Here is a 21,048-nt window from a genome sequence, read left to right as displayed (position 1 = left end):
AGAAGTCGAAAATATTAAATGAAGGACAACGGAAATTTTAAAGTTGTTAGAGTCTTATATTGGTTACCAACGTAAAAATTGTACGGGGCGCCCTATTTGGTCACCCACATTTAACCTACACCCATTTTTTAAAAACTTTTAACTTGTACCCACTTTTTAAATAACTTCAGCCCTCTTTCTCCTCCTCCTTCCCCTTTCTCCTCCTCCTTCTAACTTTTACCTTTTATGTAGTACGTATTTATTTTTGGTGCTCAGCACACATTGAAACAATTTATGTTTGCTTTAAATGTACATCTTTATTCTGTAATATAATACGTTTGAAGTTATTGTTCTACTCATAATAAGAATTTATGTTGAATACGCTTGTATATTAATAGTTCTTTATCTTTATCAGGTAGGTTTAGAAGGGAACTTGTTTAAAATAAAATTTGAATTCAAAAGTATTAATAATTTAGTAAGCAAGAAATAACTGGAGTTTAAAATTACAAAACGAAAGACAAAAGAGTAGAAGGTGAAGAAGAAAGAAAAGACCTGGAACACACAAGCACTAGAAAGAAAAGAGAACTAAATAGAACTAAAGTTCGACAGTTACAAAACAAAAACATCAGCTCTAGAGCTGAAGTTATTTAGTTCTCTTTTCTTTCTGGTTGATCAACCGCGAAACACCAAAAGCAGTAGTGATTGCCTCAGACTTCAGCTCTAGAGCTGAAGTTTCCTAGTTACAATACAAAAATTTCAGCTCTAGAGCTGAAGTTTCCTAGTTACAACACAAAAACTTCAGCTCTAGAGTTGAAACTTACAAACAAAAACTTCAGCTCTAGAGCTGAAGTTCGACAGTTACAAAACAAAAGCTTCAGCTCTAGAGCTGAAGTTATTTAGTTCTCTTTTATTTCTAGTTGATCAACCGCAAAACACCAAAAAACAGTAGTGATTGCCTCAGACTTCAGCTCTAGAGCTGAAGTTTCTCAGTTACAATATAAAAACTTTAGTTTTCCCAGTTACAACACAAAAACTTCAGCTCTAGAACTGAAGTTTCCCAGTTACAACACAAAAACTTCAGCTCTAGAGCTGAAGTTCAATAGTTACAAAACAAAAACTGTAGCTCTAGAGCTGAACATCAGGCCCGGCTACTAGAATGCTGAAGTTTTGCGTGATTGCCTTTGCTACTTCAGCCCCGTATGCTAAAGTTATGCGAAAAAACAGGTACGATTGCAATTTTTTTGCAAAGCGGACACAAGTTAAAACGTGACACAAAAAGCGGGTATAGATGCAAATGCCCCGTTACCGACATAGTGTATGATTTATTTTTTCTTATGTTAAAACTTAGAATACATGTTTTTACATGGGTACGCTTTACGAGGTCAATTTGGGAACTAAGTAACGACTAGGTTGAATGTTTTTTTAACATGAAATTAGAGCACGACCTATTTACTCCAAAAATGATTAACAATTAAATTTAGTACATGGTTTGAAGGATATGTGATTTAATTTAATACGACAAACTAAGAATAAAAGATAGATGAATTAGTAACAAAATAGACGATCAAACCAATTGCAATATGATGACCAATCTTGATCTTAGATTGAACAGAGGAATTCGTCCTCGATCAGACCCTCGGTGTAAGCTCGTTCGTCACAAACAAGTAGTGTCTTGAACAGTAGTTAGAAGACAAAAGTAAAATTTTGTATTGTCTTGAATTACGTGGTACAATGTATCAGACTAAAGATAAACTTCCTATTTATATAGTAGGAGAGTTTCAGTCTTAGTATAAGTCTAAAAAAGGTAAAAAAAATCCGATAATTATTGATCCATAGTCGATAATAAACGAGATTCGCACTGTAATATCCGGTTGAGGAAGAATATTACAGCCTCCTATCCATCATGTATAACCGTTCACCGCGTCTTCCGAGGTCTAGAAGTTATACTCGGTCTGGGGTGCATTTTTTACCATGTTCAATGTCGGATATATCGTTCACTCTTCCTGGGTCTCGATATGAGGGATTCCCGATCTCAACTATCACTTCGTCAATTCGTGCTTCCCATTAGTTCTTTCACCGAGGAATTTGAGGAAGTTTTGCCTCCGATTTTACCGGTACACCGATAGTCCCCTCGTTTTTTCGGAGAGTAGGTTTATTGAAGCACCAGGAAATGATGAATCCTCCATTTCTTCATACGTTCATTACAACAGGGCCAACAGGTCAACAAAACGTCCCATCCGTCGTGTTGTTCAGACTTTGGACACGTGTCAGCCACAGCTTGATTGTCTTCGAATGCGAACCATCACGCACTGATTACTCTTTTCCTCTATAAAAACTTCTACCCCTTTTTCACTTTTTCATTTTTTGATTTTCAGAGTTGTTTGATTTACCCTCGAATTCTCCACTTAACTTTAAACTCTTCAAATCTTCATACGTTGCTTTCCATATCTTCAAATTAGATCTTCAAATCTTTATCCCCATCTTCAAATCTTTATATTTTTCTTCAAAACTTCATATTTTCCAGAATCTGATGGCAAAGACTTCCAAATCTACGCCTCAATTTCTAACCCCGGTTGTGGATGTCAAGGTGTTCGTTCCTAAGGTGGTCTCGGAGCCTTCTTTGAAGAATTTCATTCATGGGGGTTGTTCCATCGAAAATGACTTCAAAGTCGAGAAGGCTTCCAGTAAGCAAGATCGAGGTGAGGGAGTATGGAGGTATATATCCTCCATCACTAAATATATACTCCTCACAATCCGGGTGTACTTCAACTGGGAGGGCAAGGAGGTGGTCATTCCCGGGTCCAATAAGGACATCAATACTCACGTGGAGGGATATTTAAGTGTTTATACTTATCTCTTCACGCTCGCACCGGTGGACCCTATAATCATCAGCTTCTGTAAAAGGTACGAGGTCTGCCTTGGTTAGATTCACCTGTCTTTTGGGAGGATCGTAATCTTCCTCCGCCATTTCTTAAAAAATACCAAAGCACCTCGGTTCATCCTCGACCACCTGCTTCGTCTCTATAGTCCCTGAATCTTCCAAGAGGGGCTGATCAAGCTTGTTCGTTGAGCATGTAAAGCCCCATTCTCGAGAATCGATGAAGATAGAGGTTAAGGCTGGCAGGGGATATTTGTTTGGGTGAAAATCAAAGACCTCGGTCCCTCGAATTTCTACCGTTTCCCTGAAAAGTAGAACTCATCTCGTGAGTCTTCTCCTTCCTGGGTGCTTGCTATCATTTTGTAATTTTTCTAATTGCATGTGTCTATCATTGTGCAGTGGTCGACCAAGTCCCTAATGCAATCCCCCGCTTCAAGGAGTGGATCGAGCGGATTTGCAAACAAATGTCCTATTTTGAGTGTGAATGGCGCAAGCTCTCGAGGGTCAAGTGGGAGGCTTGTTTCCCATGGTGAGTCTTCTGCCTGAATAATTGCATTTATATTTTAACTTTATATTTTCTAAGTCTTTTCCCTTTCAGAGGTTTGCCCAAGACCACCGAGCTTCGGCTATTGGATGAGGACGAGGCCCCGTCCTCGCATGCTAAACCCTCCACTTTGGGGTAGCCCAGAGCTTCCTCAAAGGAGGAGAAAAAGAAAAAGAGGAAATCCTCCGGTTCTCCTGACACTAAGGTGAAGAAGAAGAAGAGGGTTGTTGTTCGGGTTCGGAAAAGCAACAAAAAGAACACCAAAGCCAGGGTACCGAACCCCGATTCCCTCTTCTGGCTCAGGGATTACCCTGAATAGGGAGAGCAGGCGATGGTCGGGGAAGGTGGCCGAGAGGTCGATTCCCTTCTAGCTCGGGAACCAGAAGTAGAATCGAAGGACACGACCTCCTAAAAAGTCAGTCCTGTCCCGAAGGAGGTAGCCGGTGTCATCGACATTGCGGAGATGCCATCTCACACAAAGTCCATGCTCGAAGAGGCTCAAGCTAGTAAAGAGAAATCAAAAGAGACAATGTCGGGCCCAGATGATGCCCTTAACATGTTATTCGACGGCATGGATGTAAGCGCATTAGAGGACTACTCCGAGCTTGGTCACTTGGAGGTCCCAAAAAAGACGTGTCATCGGGAGCGGGTAAGCCGAGCTCGAGCCCGAAACTACTGAGACAATTCCTTGCCCCGAGTGTAGATCCTAACTACAAGAGAACGGTCATTCTTACTTTCCCAGCGAATGACCGAGCGTTGTCTACTCCAGTAGGTGTGGCCAAGCTACCTTCGTCGCCTAGGAACCGAGGAGGTCCAGGTAAAAATGAATGAGCTAGGCGCACCGAGCCTCTTCAACGAGGCGCAACAGGAACTGAACCGGGTAAGACGTATATCTATCGTATCCTTTGCAAATTTCTCTTAGTTTCAACATGTTCTAATGATCTCATTATTTTTCAGGCTTCGGTGTTTCATCATGAAAGCTTCCTTCGGTCCCGCTTGGAAATCATCCAACTAGAGTTCGAGCTCAAAGAGCAAGTCCAGAAGAAGGACATGTACAGGGCTCTTAGTGAAAAACAAGGCGAGGCCCTCAAGGACTTCCCAATTCTCCGAGACGAGCTGGAAAAAGTATATAAAGAGGCCTCGTCTATAAAACAAGAGCATGTCGACTGGTCGAGAAGGTAATATCTTTGAGGCTAATAATGAGAATCTACTTGTGATGACTAATGACGCAACTTTGCAGGTCCAAGAGAAGATAGACTTGATTGACCAGCTTCAGGACGAGATGGATGAGGTCATGACCATGGCTGAGGCGATGAAGGGCATGATGGACCTGCTGGCTTTAGAAAAAGAGGCTATAAAAGAGGAGCTAGCATCGGTCGAGGACCAACTCCGGGTGGCAAATGGAAAGGCCGACAAATGGTCACGGCTGAATGATGAACTCCTAGCACAACTAAACTCAACCGTCATGGAACAGGATGCCCTCGGGCAGGAATACACTGCATTGAAGTCCAAATTGGAAGCAACTTTGATTGATTCCTCCTAAGTCGAGGAAATGATGGCCCAGTATAAGGTTGATATAGAGATAGTTGAGACCCGCTTAAAGACGAAGACTAAGTGTGTAAAGAGGCTATACTAAAGTGAGACCCTCGAGGAGATTCATGCCTGGGGATTTGACCTGTCGACCGAGATCAAAGAAGCCAAAAGGCTTGAGGCCGAGGCGAATGAACTTTATAAGCTTGATGGTTCCGAAGTTTTCGACGGTTCTGGTGCTGAGTCGAGTCCCGGTGAAGATTAAGCATAGGTGCCCTAGTTCTTTTTTGGTTTTCCCTTGTATATTTTCGTTCTTGCTTGTTCTGAGGCTGTTTTATTGTGCCTTTGTAAATAGTTTTTGAAATATACAAAAAATATTCCTTTGGCAATATCACGTTTTTACTTTTCATCATCTCTTTGCAATTTTTTATTTGTGTATCGTTCTTAATACCTTAGCATAAAATCAAACGTAATCTAGAGAATTTGTTCTTCTGAGGCCCGAATGGGGACCAATTTCGATGGCAACTTCGGATTACTCGTGGCTTCGAGATTTCGATAAAATCAAAGGCCTTTAAGATGCTTAAGTGTTTTAGTCATATACGACAATATTTTTGTCGAGGGTAACCTTTTAATTATACATAAGGGCCTTATTTTTTGAGTATAAACTTCGAACGTCTCCGAGCCATTTTAGGGTGGTCGTAGCCTTTCGTATTCTGCGTAGCATTTTAGGATCTAGGCTCCGTTGTGAAGCATCAATGAAGCGAAATGTGAAATGCATAATAATAGGTATAAGAGAAGCAAAGTTTTCTTTCATTGTTTTATATGTAGGATACATAATCAAAGACGCATAAGCCTTGTGTCGTGGCTAGAGTGGGCTACATGGGCACAGTTCTATGACTGTTTGATCCTTACAGTGAATCCTAATCACCAAGCCTTGGCTTTTGACATATGAAATTTTCCCTTGCTAAGGATCTTAACCTGGGGGTAATGTCCCCCAGTATTCGAGGCCGAACTTGTGAGGGCTCGAATACTGTAGGTTTGGTGCAAATGATCATCAATTTCGATTTAAGGCCGATCTTCAAAAACTAAGGTATCACATTTGACTGTTGCCTCATTAAAAACCTTGCCGAAAAACTTGCTTCGGGACAAAATCGGTTCAAGGGAAAAAGAGTACAACATGTGCTTTCAGACCTAATAGTCACATTCTCCCTTGGCCGAGTACCAACATACGCTAGTCCGTAATGTAACTAAATTAAAAAAGGAATTAAGTTTGTACCTTAGCAGTAGTACCGCTTTAAGTGTTTCATGTTCCAGATGTTTAGTAGTTGTACACCGTTTCTTGGTTGGACTTTATATAAGCCTTTACTGGTTATTTCGATGACTCTATATGGTCTTTCCCAATTCGGGTCCAATTTCTCTTCGTTTGGGTTCCTGGTGTGTGGTGTTACCTTTCTCAATACTAAGTCTCTAACTTGAAAATTTTGGAGGTTAGCTTTTTGGTTGTAGTACCTCCCTACTCGTTGCTTTTGGGCAGCCAACCAGACCAGGGCAGCTTCCCGCCTTACGTCCAATAATTCCAGGCTCGTGATCATGGCCTAATTGTTTGACACTTCGGTAGCATACTGGAACCTGATCCTTGGTTCCCCTACCTTGGATGGTATTAAGGCTTCCGCTCTATAGACTAGAGAGGACGGAGTCACCCTGGTACTCGACTTCGAAGTCGTATGGTATGGAAGATTTCCTTCCACTTTTCTTTTGAACCGGTCAATCTATTTTTCAGGTTTTGGAGTATAGTTTTGTTCATCGATTGAGCTTGCCTGTTCCCACTAGGGTAGTAGGGTGTTGATAATATCTTCTTGATCTTATGGTCTTCAAAAAACTTCCTTACCTTGGTGCCGACAAATTGTTTTTCATTGCCGCAAACGATCTCGGTCGGTATCCCAAATCGACATATTATGTGATCCTAGATGAAGTCAATGACTTCTTTCTCCCAGACCTTTTCGAACGCCTGTGCCTCAACTCATTTGGAAAAATAATCGATCATGAATAGTATATATTGGACCTTACTGGGGGCCCATGGCAAGGGACCGGTGATATCCATTCCCCACTTCATAAACGGCCATGGTGACAGGACCAGGTGGATCATCTCTCCCGATTGATGAATCATTGGGGTGTGTCTTTGGCATTCATCGCATTTTCGTAGAAGTCTTTCGCATTCTTCTCCATCTCATTCCAGTAGTAGTCGGCTCTGATTAGCTTTCGAACTAAAGATTATGTCCCCTAATGGTTCCCGCAAGTGCCTTGTGGACCTCTCTCATGGCATATTCGGTCTCTCCCAGACCTAAGCATCTAGCCAGTAGGCCGAAGAAGGATCTTCTGAACAATGCCCCTTCGACTAAGCTAAATCTGGCATCTTTGGTGCGTACGGCTCTCGATTCCTTGGGATATGACGACGATTTTCATGTCTTCAGGTAGTCTATATATTTGTTTCTCCAATCCTAAGTCAAACTTATCGAATTTACTTCAACGTGACCTTCTTCCACCACCGAGTTCATCAACTGCACCACTAGCCCGAGTTGAATTCATTGGAGCCGACAGATAACCCTAAGTTGACCAGTGCATCGACCTTACTGCTTTGATCTTGAGGTACGTGCTGCAGAGTCCATACCTTGAATTAGTGAAAGGTTATATGCAATTTGTCTAAGTGCCTCCGCATCCGTTCCTCCTTTACTTCGAACGTTCTGTTGACTTGATTTACGACGAGGAGAGAATCATATTTATCTTCGATCACTTCGGCCCCGAGGCTCTTAGCCAATTCTAGACCTGCGACCATAGCTTCATACTCGGCTTTATTGTTAGTCAATTAAACGGTTCTAATAAATTGTCTAATTACGTTACCCGAGGGTGGTTTTAATATGAGACTGATCCCTGACCCTTTCGCGTTGGATGCACCATACGTGAATAGGGTCTAGATCCTCGAGCTAGTCTTTGAGGCAAGTAGCAATTCCCTTTCAACCTCGAGTATCAAGGTCGGCGTAAAGTCGGCCACGAAGTGTGCCAAAATCTAAGATTTTATGGCAGTCTGGGGTCAGTACTAGATATCGTACGTGCTAATCTCCACGACCCATTTGTCCTGTCGGTCTGAGAGTTTGGGCTTATACATGATATTCCTTAGTGGGTAAGAGGTTACGACACATATGGGGTGGCATTGAAAGTACGACTTTCGTTTCTTGGAAGCACTTAGTAAGGCAAGTGCTAACTTCTCTAGGTGAGGATACCTTATTTCGGCATCGCCCAGGGTTCTACTAGCATAATAAATAGGGAATTGCGTACCTTCTTCCTCCCAGACTAATACACCACTTACCGCCACCTCGGAAAATGCCAAATAGAGGTATAGTTATTCATCTGCCTTCAGAGTGTGCAACAAAGGAGGGTTCGATAGGCATCGCTTAAGTTGTTCCAAAGCTTGTTGTCATTCTAGAGTCCAAGAAAAATTGTTCTTCTTTTTTCAACAATGAGAAGAACTGATGGCTCTTATCTGACAATCTCGAGATAAACCGGCCTAACGCGACTATCCGCCCAGTCGGTCTTTGAACTGCCTTGATGTTGTCGACCACGGTTATATCCTCTATGGCCTTTATTTTGTCGAGGGTGATCTATATCCCTCGATTAGATACCATGAACCCGAGAAACTTACCCAAACCAACCCCAAATGCACAATTCTTCGAGTTTAGCTTCATGTCGTACTTCCTTAATATGTCGAAGGTTTCTTGTAAATGTTTCAAATGGACCTCTGCTCGCATGGACTTGACTAACATATCGTCAATATAAACTTCCATTAGTTTTCCTATTTGTTCTTCGAACATCCGGTTTACTAAGTGTTGGTAGGTGGCACCAGCGCTCTTTAGTCCGAATGTCATTACATTATAATAGTATGTCCCGAGCTTTGTTATGAAAGAATTCTTTTCTTGGTCATCCGGGTCCATTTGAATTTGGTTGTACCCAGAGTGGGCATCGAGAAGGTTAAGTATCTCATGCCCGGTCGTCGCATCGATCATTCGATTGATGTTAGGCAAAGATAAAGAATCCTTCGGACTTGCTTTGTTTAGGTCCTTATAATCTACACACATTCTTAGTTTATTTCCTTTTTAGGTATTACCACTATGTTAGCTAGTCAATCTGGGTATTTAATTTCTAGATAGAACCTATTTTTAGGAGTTTGGATACATCATCCTTGATGAACACGTGTTTGATATCGGACTGTGGCCTTTTCTTCTGCATGACCGATGGAACTTCGGGTCCAAACTTGGCTTGTGAGTGGTTACCTTCGTTGGGATCCCTATCATGTCTAAATGGGACCAAGCAAAATAGTCGATGTTAGCTTTAAGAAAATTAATAAGTTTTTTCCTAAGCTCGGGGATTGACCCCGTGCCCAGGTATATATTTTGATCTGGTAGGTGCTTGACTAGTATAACTTGCTCCAACTTCTTGATCGTTGATTTGGTGGCATCGGTGTTATCGAGAGCTATGAATGATCTACGGACATCGTAATCGTCTTCATCGTCCGCTCCTTGTTTTTCCCGTTTCTCCATCCAGCCGGGGCTGATATTGTTGACTGCTGTTAAATCTTTTCTTTTTTGGTTGGCTCCGCGCCATTCGATGTTGAAACTGTATGCATCGGGATCACTTCATCGACAACAACCATTTCTCGTGCATCCGGTTGTTCTCTATTCACCGTTTTGACTCCCCCAATGTTGAAAATCGCAGCTCATGGTGTAAGGTCGAATTTACTGCCCTCATGTCATGGACCCATGCCCTTCCGAATAAATCATTGTACTTCATGTCCCTTTTGATCACGTCGAACTTTGTTTCGTAGATTGTTTCGACAGTGTTTACGGGAAAAGTTATCTCTCCTTTCGTGGTCTCACATGCCATGTTGAATCCATTCAATACCTGGACCGCCTGTACGATTTGATCATGTAACCCCAGTTGCTCTACGACCCTTAATCGGATGATGTTGGCTGAGCTACCTGGATCAATCAACATACTCTTAACTCGAGATTTATTAATAAGTACAATTATTATCAGCGCATCGTTGTGAGGCTGTACTATGCCCTCAGTATCTTCATCGCTGAACAAAATAGCTCCCTCCGGAACATAATCACGAGTGTGTTTTCCCCTCGTGATAGATACTTTAGTGCATTTTATCACTAGCCCTTAGGGGACTTCGACTCCCCTAATGATCATGTCGATCACGTGCTGAGGCTCCTCTAATTCGACCTATTCATTGGCGTCCCTATTTTAAAGTGGTTTTTGGCTCCCTCTATAATGACCCGGCCGGTCGTTTCATGAATTACCGCTCCGTTTTCCCCATTTCTGCTTCTTATTGCTTTGTTCAATGTTATTATATGTTATCGGGTTGATTGGCTCGGGTTCGAAGAGGTTTTGGTAAGGTTTGAGACACTTAGTTTCTTTTGAGTAAGCTTAAGTTGGAAAAGTCAACCGAAAGTTAACTTATGTGTTAAAGGACTTGGATGTAAGTTCTGATGGTTTTGATAGCTTCGGGAGGTGATTTGGGACTTAGAAGCGTGATCGGAATGTGTTTTGGAGGTCCAGAGTAGATTTAGGCTTGAATTAGCGAAATTGGAATTTTGGCGTTTTCTGGTTGATAGGTGAGATTTTGATATAGGGGTCGGAATGGAATTCCAGGAGTTGTAGTAGGTCCGTAGTGTCATTCGGCATGTGTGTGCAAAATTTCAGGTCATTCGGACGTGGTTTGATAAACTTTTTGATCGAAAGCGGATTTTGGAAGTTTTTGGAATTCTTAGGCTTGAATCCGATGTGATTTTGGTGTTTTGATGTTGTTTTGGGCGTTCCGAAGGTTGGAACAAGTTTGAATGAGGTTATGGGATATGTTGGCATGTTTGATTGGGGTCCCGAGAGCCTTGGGTGAGTTTCGGATGGTTGAACGGACCATTTCAAGTTAAAGGAAGTTGTAGATTTTGGCTTTAGCTATTGCGGGCAATTTGTGCTTCGCGTTCGCGAAGGGTCAGGAAGGGAGGCTGGAGATTCATCCTTCGCGTTCGCGAGGGGGAGTCCCGCGTTCGCGAAGGGGCAGAATTGGAAGCATCGCGTTTGCAATATGTCTGACGCGTTCGCGATGGTTTGAGATGCTGAGGCAACACATTCGCGATGGTGTGTTCGCGTAAGAGAATTTTGGTCAATGGAATTTTTGTGCTTTGCGAACGCGAGGCTTTGACCGCGATCGCAAAGAAGGACTTCTGATCATTGGGCAGAATGTTTAAAAGGCCATTTTCACGAGTTTTGGCCTAAGTTCACCATTTTTTGACTCGATTTTGGAGCTTTTTGAGAGAGATTGAAGAGGGAATCAAAGAGAACTTATTGGAGGTAAGAATTTTGGACTTAATACTCGATCCTATTGTGATTTCTACCTAATTAAACATGAAATTTGGGGAATTTGAAGCCTAAATTGGGGAGTTAGGGCTTGGAAACTTGAGACTTTAATCTAGGGATTTGAGGGGCCATTTGTGGTCGGATTTTGGTATTCTTGGTATGTATGAACTCGTGGGAGGATAAAGATTTCCATTGATGTGACTTTTATTGAATTCCAAAACGTGGGCTCGGGGGTCGGGTTTGGCCAATTTCGGGATTTTTGGTATAATTTGATTATTTTCGCTTGGGCTTCGATCCTTTAGCATATTCTAATGTTATGATTCTGATTTTGGGTAGATTCGGCGCGAGTCGAGGCCGAGGCGAGAGGAAAAGGCATCGCGGAGTAGTAATTCACCCGGTTTGTGGTAAGTAACCATTGTAAATCTGGAACTGAGGGTACAAAACCCCGGTATTTTGTATCGTTTTGATAAATGAGGTGACGCGCATGCTAGGTGACGAGCGTGTGGGCGTGCACCGGTAGGGATTGTGACTTGGTCCGTCCCATAGTGACTATTAAGTTGTGTACTTGATTTAAAATCTTATGATATCCCGTATATTAGAAATTATAATGTATTATGGGTTGTATGCCATGTTTGGGGCCTTGTGCCGATATGTTGAGACCCTTAGGGGCATTTTACTGTTTTTCCTCACTCTATTTGTTTGAAAGCATATCCTTAGTCATGTTTTACCTATTAATTGTTTAAAACTGGTTTTATTACTCTACTTCTTAAAATGTGAGAACTGTTCGGACTGAGTTTCCTGATTTCTACTGTTATGCCCGAGCGGCTGTGAGGTTAATGACTAAGAGAGGTTGATGACCTAATGGTGAGGATTATAAATATTATGGATCGGGTTGCATGCCGCAACAATATATATATATATATATATATATATATATATATATATATTATGGATCGGGCTGCACGCCGCAACAATAATTATATGGATCGGGTTGCACGCTGCAGCAATATATATATTGGATCGGGTTGTGTGCCGCAGCGATATGACGCTTGGGCTGTAGGAGCCCCTCCGGAGTCTGTACATCCCCAGTGAGCGTAGTCGACTATAAACTATGGATTGGGTTGCACACCACAGCGGTTATTATGATTATTACTATTATGAGGTGTATTTGAGCTTGAGTGCTGAGTGTGAGTACTGAGTGACGAGAGTTGAGTCACGAGTGACTGAGAGGCTTTCCCAATAGGCTATATTTATGAGTGATACCTTGCCCGAAGGGCCCATTTATGATATTTTTGCTGATTTCACTCTTCTTTTACGATAAGCCTCTGTTGAAAATTGCTAAGTAAATGATTTCAAGTATTTCAATTGAAACTAAAACTTTATGGAGAAATTGGCTTTAAAACTGTTGAGTTGACTGGATATTCTGTCGTTTACCCTTCTATATGATTTTTAACTGCTCGTCACTGCTTTCAAACCTTATTTACTTTAGTTGCTTACTGAGTTCGTGTACTCACATTACTCTCTGCACCTTGTGTGCAAATCTAGGTGCCCGAGCGGCAGAGTGAGGGTCCTCAGCATTGTCAGAGTTTACCAGAGACTGTAAAGTAGTTGCATGGCGTCCGCAGCCCTGCTTTCTTCCTTCCTATCCTTGTTTTCCCCGCATTTTAGACTTGTTATGTATTAGGCAGTCAGATTTGTATATTTAAAGGCTCTAGACTCGTGACACTAGATGTTTGGGCTGTGTCGGTTTAATGTTTTACTGATTTTTGCACATTTTAGTTGTTTTATACATTTCTTATGAGAATTTGAGATTTAAATCAATGCTAGGAAATGGTTTTGTAAAAGAAATTTATTGTGGTTGATGGTTTGGGTTAGCTTGCCTAGTATTGTGATAGGCGCCATCATGATCGGGCATTTGGGGTCGTGACACCCTCGCTTAGGAATTCTCGGAGGTTCCCATTGATGAATAGTCGGGCAACTTCTTCTAATAACTATCGGCAATCTTCGGTCCTATGACTATGAGTGCTATGATACTTACACATCAAATTATGATCTCTCTAAGCTGGGTCAGACTGCAATGGTCGGGGCCATTTGGTCTCTTTGATATGCCCTATGGCCAACAAGATGCTTGCAGTGTCTATGTTGAAATTATACTCCAATAACCTCGACGCTTCTCTATTCCCAAGTGACCTATCTAACCTATTCTTGCTCATCAAGTCCTGACCGCTCGGCCTTAGATCTCTTCTCTTCACGTTCCTTACTAGGTGACACCTAAATCCATTTCCCCTTCGATCTGTACAGTATGGTTGATATCGATCTTAGACCAGTTATGGCTCCTGGTCAATGGGTCTCTTAGATCTATCATCGGTTCTGATGGGGTAAACAGATCTAGAAAGGGCCCTGAGTTAGTCTTCCTCGACTCTGATTTTTGACTGGTATATGTTATGGACATCGGCTCAGGTTACCGCTGGGTACTCCACCAAATTTTATTTTAGTAGTTGAGATGCCACGGAATTTCAGGGATTAAGCCCCTGAGTGAATGTCTAAACGGTCCAATCATCTGCAACTGGTGGCAGATCTATCCGCTCCATCTAGAACCTTGACACGAACTCTTTAAGCATCTCGTTATCACTTTGGTTGACCTTGAAAAGATCTAACTTTCTGATCTCGGCCTTGATGGCTCCGGCATGGGCCTTTATTAAAGCATCTGCAAGCATAGCAAACGAATCAATGGAATTTGGAGGCAGGTTGTGATACCATATCTTTGCTCCCTTGGACAAGGTTTCCCCAAACCTTTTCAGCAACACCGACTCGATTTCGTCATCTCCCAAATCGTTCCCTTTAATCGCGTATGTATAGGAGGTTACATGTTCATTTGGATCCATGGTGCCATTATATTTGGGAATGTCGGGCATTCGAAGCTTCTTTGAGATCGGCTTTACTGCCGCGCTCGAAGGAAAGGGCTCCTGAATAAATTTTTTGGAGTCCGGTCCCTTCAATATCGGAGGTGCTCCTGGGATCTAATCGACCCTAGAGTAATATGTTTCCACCTTCTTGTCGTTGGCCTCAGTCATTTTCTCGCCTGACTCCACCCGTTCGGTTAACGCTTCGAGCATCTTCATTACCTTTAAAGTTTCTCCGGGCTTGGCTCCACCTGGTCTCTCGGTGATTTGTTCGTCTCTCTGAGTACAATTTCGGGATTGTTCAGGCTCGAGCCTGTTAGGGGTGTGGCTTTGATGCTACAGTTGTTCTATCGCTGCTTGTTGATCCTACAACATTTCAAAAATCAGTTGTAGGCTCACCCCATCACCTTCACCTTCGAGCGCTTGTCGAGCTGTTGGTCGGGGTCCTCTACAAACACTATTTCCGGGATCAGTTGCAAATTGATGTTGATTGCCACCTACGAGTTAGCATCGACCGGGTCAACGGTTGGGACACCATTGGGATCAGCAGGAAGCACATCATTGTCACACCTCCTTTTTCCGCACCCGAGAGGGTACAAGGGAGTTTTTCCAATTAAAGGACAATCGAAACGGGATTGGTTTATTTATTTCAGAGTCGCCACTTGGGAGATTTAGGGTGTCCCAAGTCACCAATTTTAATACCGAATCGAGGAAAAGAATGATTCCATATTACAGTCTGCGTACCAGAAATCCGGATAAGGAATTCTGTTAACTCGGGAGAAGGTGTTAGGCATTCCCGAGTTCCGTGGTTCTAGCACGGTCGCTCAACTGTTATATTCAGCTTGATTATCTGATTTTATACAAATGTGAACTTATGTGCCAATTTTATCTTTTAACCGCTTTTATCATTATTATCATTATTTTTACAAGGAATGTGAACATCGTTTAAAACATGTCTTTAGATTGCGTCACATAAAATGCACCCGCGATCCGGAACATATTTTATTCAATGTTTTAGGATTTGGATTTGGGTCGCATGAAATGCACACCCGAGTTTAAGAAAATAGATTATTAAACACGCGCCTAAAGATACCATCGCGTTATTATTCCGGGAGGGTCGTGAAATTTGCTAAACGACCCACCTTGGAAACTGAATGCTTTGATATATACATTTAACGAGGGCCCTGCATCTTGTGCGTTTTTTATTTGTCGAGGCTCATCTCATTCTTATTTTAAAAGGATATCCTATAGCAACTACGCTTCCTGTCGCGTTTGTCTCTACTAATTGAAAATAGAGATAGTCCTAGTTAATTACATGCTTGCAGATTTTTCTATAGCGGGATTCAAAATGCTTTTACATAATAAGAAAACGTGGCTACGCGCACGAACAACTGATCGAACATTATGGGCCCAAATCCAGCACATACGGGATAGGCCAAACCTGGGCCACTGTTTATCCGGTGCAGGCCTGCTTGGTCTGTTTCGACCTGGGCTCGACCCTCGTGAAGTTGAGGCCGTGAACTTGTTCTTTGTTCTACAGGCGTGGTTTATCAGTTATAACGGGACAGTTCATTAAAGGGAAAAACAGTTATAATGATGAATAGTTTTCACGCGTTACTGGACATGCTAATCACAAACTCAATTAATTTCTGATCTACAACCTACTACATGGTCGAAATTTTTTATCCAACAGCCTACGCACACAATTGGATGTCAAATTACCCTACATTGACAGTTGCTATGTGTGAAAACTAACTCAGTATCCGAACAAAATGTAAACTATCATACATTACATATCATTTAGTGTACATGCTATACATAAAATAAACGATCTTCAACTCTTCTCTTTGTATTCATACTCAACTTCAGATTACATTGACAGTATTAGTCGTGTACCTGGATGTTTGAACAATAGACAGGAGAAGAAGAAAGATGTCAGCAACGGGCAACCAAGCAACAAACACAGCAACAACAACCAACAGCAATAACCAGCCTCAATTATGAAGCCTTCAAGTGATAGAGCACCAAGCAGAAAATCCCAGAAAACAGAGTAGAAAACAACCAAGAACCAGAATGTTCACGGCAATAGCAACAGCAATCCAATGATCCCAAACAACTTGGCAAATAACCAACAACAATTGGCCAAGACAGCTTTGACTAGCTTGAACTCTTATGTAAGTTTCAGACAGTGTTTGGTTACAATATTCTGAGAATTTATGTTTATTTCTTTCAGCCTTTTTTAAGAAAACCTTCTCTCCAGGCTCCAAAAAAAATCCCCCCTGTTCTAATGGAAGGTCTGCCTTTTTATAGCCTACCCTCAGCACTTTACAGTCTGCTGGACAACTCAGAATTCCCTCTCCCTGTTGTTTTTCCACTCAGTTATTTTAAATAACCAGACCTCCCATGAGGTCCCTGACAGACCCTCTCTATTTTGTTGTTAAAGCGTCCTAATCTCTTATTTATTTAGCCAAAGCATGAGCAGCAGGAATATAATCTGACAGCACATGCTGCCCAATTATTTTAATTCCTTAACAGCTAACCATACACATGCTGCCCACAATTTAAACCAAGAGAACATGTTATCCATTTAAAAATCTCAGCCTGAACTGCAACTATAACACACCCTCAAATGTTTTTTGATTCAATTTGAACAAATCTCAGGCCACACACTCAGTTCCTAATTGAATTCAACAAAATCTCAGCAGACAAACCAATGACAAAGATCAGATTATCGTCATTCCAAACTGAACTAATTGACGACGTATATCGACTCGACTATACTAATTGTAATACATACAATCGAAACCAATGACCAGAAATCCAAAAGTATCAGTATGTGATTCAAATTGCACTGACATAAACCAAGTTGTACTGGGGACTAATTAATCGATCAAATTTAAATTCAGCTGACTGCACAACTTACAAACATACACAAAAAATGAAGAAGGGCTTGACCAAACACAGAAACCTTGGGCAAAATGGACGGGGCAGTTAGAATTCACAGCAAATCAACTACAAACAATTGGCCATACAAACAAACCTTTAACTATAACAAAACACATGAACTAATAAAGTAAAAATACTTGGGAGTCTTGGAAAAAGAATCAGCAAATCCTAACTCGGATTTGAATCGACCTTTATTGGGGTTGAACGGGCTTTAATCGAAGTGTTCTCCACTGAGAACACTTCGATTAAGGTCCATTAGACCCTAATCGTCTGGTTCAAATGGATCATCACAGATAACGGTGCTAATCTTAACAGTAACTTAATGAAAGAAGTGTGTCAACAGTTTAAGATTACACATCGCAACTCTACCCCATATCGGCCCAAGGCAAATGGAGCAGTCGAGGCAGCCAACAAAAACATAAAGAAGATACTTCGGAAAATGGTAGAAGGTTCAAGACAATGGCATGAAAAACTACCATTTGCATTATTGGGATATCGCACTACTGTTCGCACTTCAGTAGGAGCAACTCCTTATTTGTTGGTATATGGCACTGAAGCAGTAATTCCTGCAGAAGTTGAGATTCCTTCCCTTCGGATCATCGCCGAAGCAAAGATTGATGATGATGAATGGGTCAAAACCCGTCTGGAACAGTTAAACTTGATTGATGAAAAACGATTGGCCGCAGTATGTCATGGTCAATTATATCAAAGAAGAATAGCAAGAGCATACAACAAAAAGGTGCGTCCACGGAAGTTTGAAGTGGGTCAACATGTGCTGAAACGTATTCTTCCACATCAGGTTGAGGCAAAAGGCAAATTTGCCCCGAATTGGCAAGGACCATTCATTGTGACCAGAGTATTATCAAATGGTGCACTATGCTTAAAAGATATTGAAGGCAAATGCATAGACATGGCTATCAATTCTGACGCGGTAAAGAGATATTATGCATAACTTTTTGAATGTTTGTATTTAGCATTATTTCGAAGATTGGAATGACAGAGGCAATTTATTCTGCTATCCAAACACTACACCCTTTTGCTTCCCCTTTGAGCTATATTTGTTTCTTTCCTACCCTCTCTTGGAATCAATGAAAATCAAATATGAAATAATTAAAAAAAATCACTATTATTGAGTGAACTACGTTTGACCTGATTCCTCAAAGAAGGATACGTAGGCGCCTCACGGCTCGGTCATAGGGTGCACGATATGCATAATGTGCACAAAAAGAAACATCAAGAGACCCCAATCAAGAAACTGGAGCATGAATTTTATTGGTAATAAGAAAAGATTCCAAGAGTTGTAATTTTTAAACCCATATCAAAACTGTTTAACTTTTGATACCTTTCCATTTCCAACCATATACCAAAAAGACCTTTCGATCAATCTTAGAAAAATGCTGGGTCAAGCAAATGAAGATGGTTCATAACACTCTGGTACAAACAAGAAAAGAAAGTAAAAATGAGAGAGTCTTATAGGTGAAAACCTTTGCAGGCGCCATAAGGCGAAAAGGAAGTAAGAAATGAACAAATGAGGAAGGTTTGTCGGTGAAAACTCTTTGAGCTATTGCAAGTCAAACATGTCTGTAAAATGAAAAATGAAGTTGGGTTATGGAAATTTCGGGGAAAACAAAATGAGACAATCAAAAGGAGATTGATTAAAAGACTGGGTTGATTAATCCAAATTGCATACCATGATCATTGGCGCCAGTGACTCCAATCAGATAAGTCCTTTATTCCTTCTCCAACAATCATCCATTGGATTTTTCTTTTTAGATTGTCGAAATCATCATGTTTTCGTCACTAATAATCTTACTCTTCTAAAGCTTTTGAGATGAGTTTTGTTCCAAACAAATAAGAAAGAATGTCAAGGTATACTACCAAGATTCAAGGTTGCATAGGACAAAAATACGGCCATGATGGGCAGGAGGTAATAAAAAATAATAAGATATGGGTGTAAGAAAAATCAAAAACGGATCAGCAATGTCAGGAGAACATATGATTACGGTTAAAAGGGTTTGAAGGAAAACATACAGATGGGGATCCTATAGTTAAGGGTCAATTACAAGGATAAACAGTCTTTTCAACCATTCCAAGGCAACAAAACAAGACGAAGAGAAGCCCCACCGTCGGCAAGAATGCCCCAGTTAACCATCCTGTTTTAAAACTAACAAAGTTTTCTTTGATTTAAAATAGGGGCAAAAACAACATTTGTGTCAGGAAACACCCGGAGAAAGAATTAAAGAAGAAGTCAAGCGTCCACCTGGAGAATGAGGATGAAGAATTTAAGAAGAAATCAGGCGTCCACCTGGAGAATGAGGATGAAGAATTGAAGAAATCAGGCGTCCACCTGGAGAATGAGGATGAAAAATTTAATAAGAAGTCAGGCGTCCACCTGGAGAATGAGGATGAAGAATTTAAGAAGAAGTCAGGCGTCCACCTGGAGAATGAGGATGAAGAATTGAAGAAGAAATCAGACGTCCACCTGGAGAATGAGGATGAAGAATTGAAGAAGAAGTCAGGCGTCCACCTGGAGAATGATGATGAAAAATTTAAGAAGAAATCAGGCGTCCACCTGGAGAATGAGGATGAAAAATTTAAGAAGAAATCAGGCGTCCACCTGGAGAATGAGGATGAAGAATTGAAGAAATCAGGCGTCCACCTGGAGAATGAGGATGAAAAATTTAAGAAGAAGGCAGGCGTCCACCTGGAGAATGAGGATGAAAAATTTAAGAAGAAATCAGGCGTCCACCTGGAGAATGAGGATGAAGAATTTAAGAAGAAATCAGGCGTCCACCTGGAGAATGAGGATGAAGAATTGAAGAAGAAATCAGGCGTCCACCTGGAGAATGAGGATGAAGAATTTAAGAAGAAATCAGGCGTCCACCTGGAGAATGAGGATGAAAAATTTAAGAAGAAGTCAGGCGTCCACCTGGAGAATGAGGATGAAGAATTTAAGAAGAAATCAGGCGTCCACCTGGAGAATGAGGATGAAGAATTTAAGAAGAAATCAGGCGTCCACCTGGAGAATGAGGATGAAAAATTTAAGAAGAAGTCAGGCGTCCACCTGGAGAATGAGGATGAAGAATTTAAGAAGAAATCAGGCGTCTACCTGGAGAATGAGGATGAAAAATTAAAGAAGAAGTCAGGCGTCCACCTGGAGAACAAGGACAAAAAAAGGAGGAAATCAGGCGTCCACCTGGAGAACAAGGACAAAGGAAGGATGAAAAAGGAAGCAGAAGTCAGGCGCCCACCTGGAGAATAAGGGAATACAACTGAAGCAGTAGAAATCATGCGCCCACCTGGAGAACAAGGGAATATAATTGAAGTATTGAAATCAAAAGCCCGCTCGTATGAGAAAGGAGAACACTTAGAGTTAATAAAGCAGAGAAGTCCAACAAAGTCCCCAGCAGGAAACAACAAGAGTCCCAAATAGAGAAAGAAAATATGGGACACAATGAAAGGGAATGCGGAATAAGCCAAATGCCCAAGAGTCACCAAGATATCAAGACAACAAGAAATGCAAGGGCATGGTCTAGATAAGATTTTATTATTCATGTACCATAGTCTAGTTTAGTTATGATCACCTTTGGGATTCCGAATCGACATATGATATTTGAGTGGACAAAATCGACCACAGCTTTCTTGGTTACTGATTTGAATGTTTTGGCCTCAACCCATTTGGTAAAATAATCAATGGCTACCAGAATGAACCTGTGCCCATTGGATGCTGCCGGCTCAATTGGTCCAATCACATCCATGCCCCAGGCAACGAAGGGCCATGGTGCCGACATTGTGTGCAACTCGGATGGTGGAGAATGAATCAAATCTCCGTGTATTTGGCATTGATGACACTT

The 21,048-nt window shown here is 41.5% G+C and overlaps 1 protein-coding gene across 1 annotated transcript; it reads left to right on the top strand.

Annotated features, from left to right (window-relative positions):
- Positions 1-3,864: 3,864 nt before the first annotated feature.
- Positions 3,865-4,944, top strand: LOC138883906 (uncharacterized). Its single transcript, XM_070164624.1, has 3 exons — positions 3,865-4,050; positions 4,359-4,526; positions 4,642-4,944. Exons 1-3 carry the CDS (start codon positions 3,865-3,867, stop codon positions 4,942-4,944), a joined length of 657 nt encoding a protein of 218 aa, XP_070020725.1.
- Positions 4,945-21,048: the final 16,104 nt, after the last annotated feature.

Source organism: Nicotiana sylvestris, chromosome 12 (assembly GCF_000393655.2).
Source record: "Nicotiana sylvestris chromosome 12, ASM39365v2, whole genome shotgun sequence".
Classification (NCBI taxonomy): Eukaryota; Viridiplantae; Streptophyta; class Magnoliopsida; order Solanales; family Solanaceae; genus Nicotiana; species Nicotiana sylvestris.
Note: the sequence above shows the minus strand (reverse complement) of the source record. Positions and strands in the feature narration are given on the sequence as shown.

Bases quoted from the DNA above. Each gene is read 5' to 3' on its own strand.
- LOC138883906 (XM_070164624.1), top strand. From the start codon at position 3,865: ATGCCATCTCACACAAAGTCCATGCTCGAAGAGGCTCAAGCTAGTAAA. The intron at 4,051-4,358 runs GTAAGCCGAGCT...ATTATTTTTCAG, and splicing joins AGACGTGTCATCGGGAGCGG to GCTTCGGTGTTTCATCATGA. The intron at 4,527-4,641 runs GTATATAAAGAG...GCAACTTTGCAG, and splicing joins TCCGAGACGAGCTGGAAAAA to GTCCAAGAGAAGATAGACTT.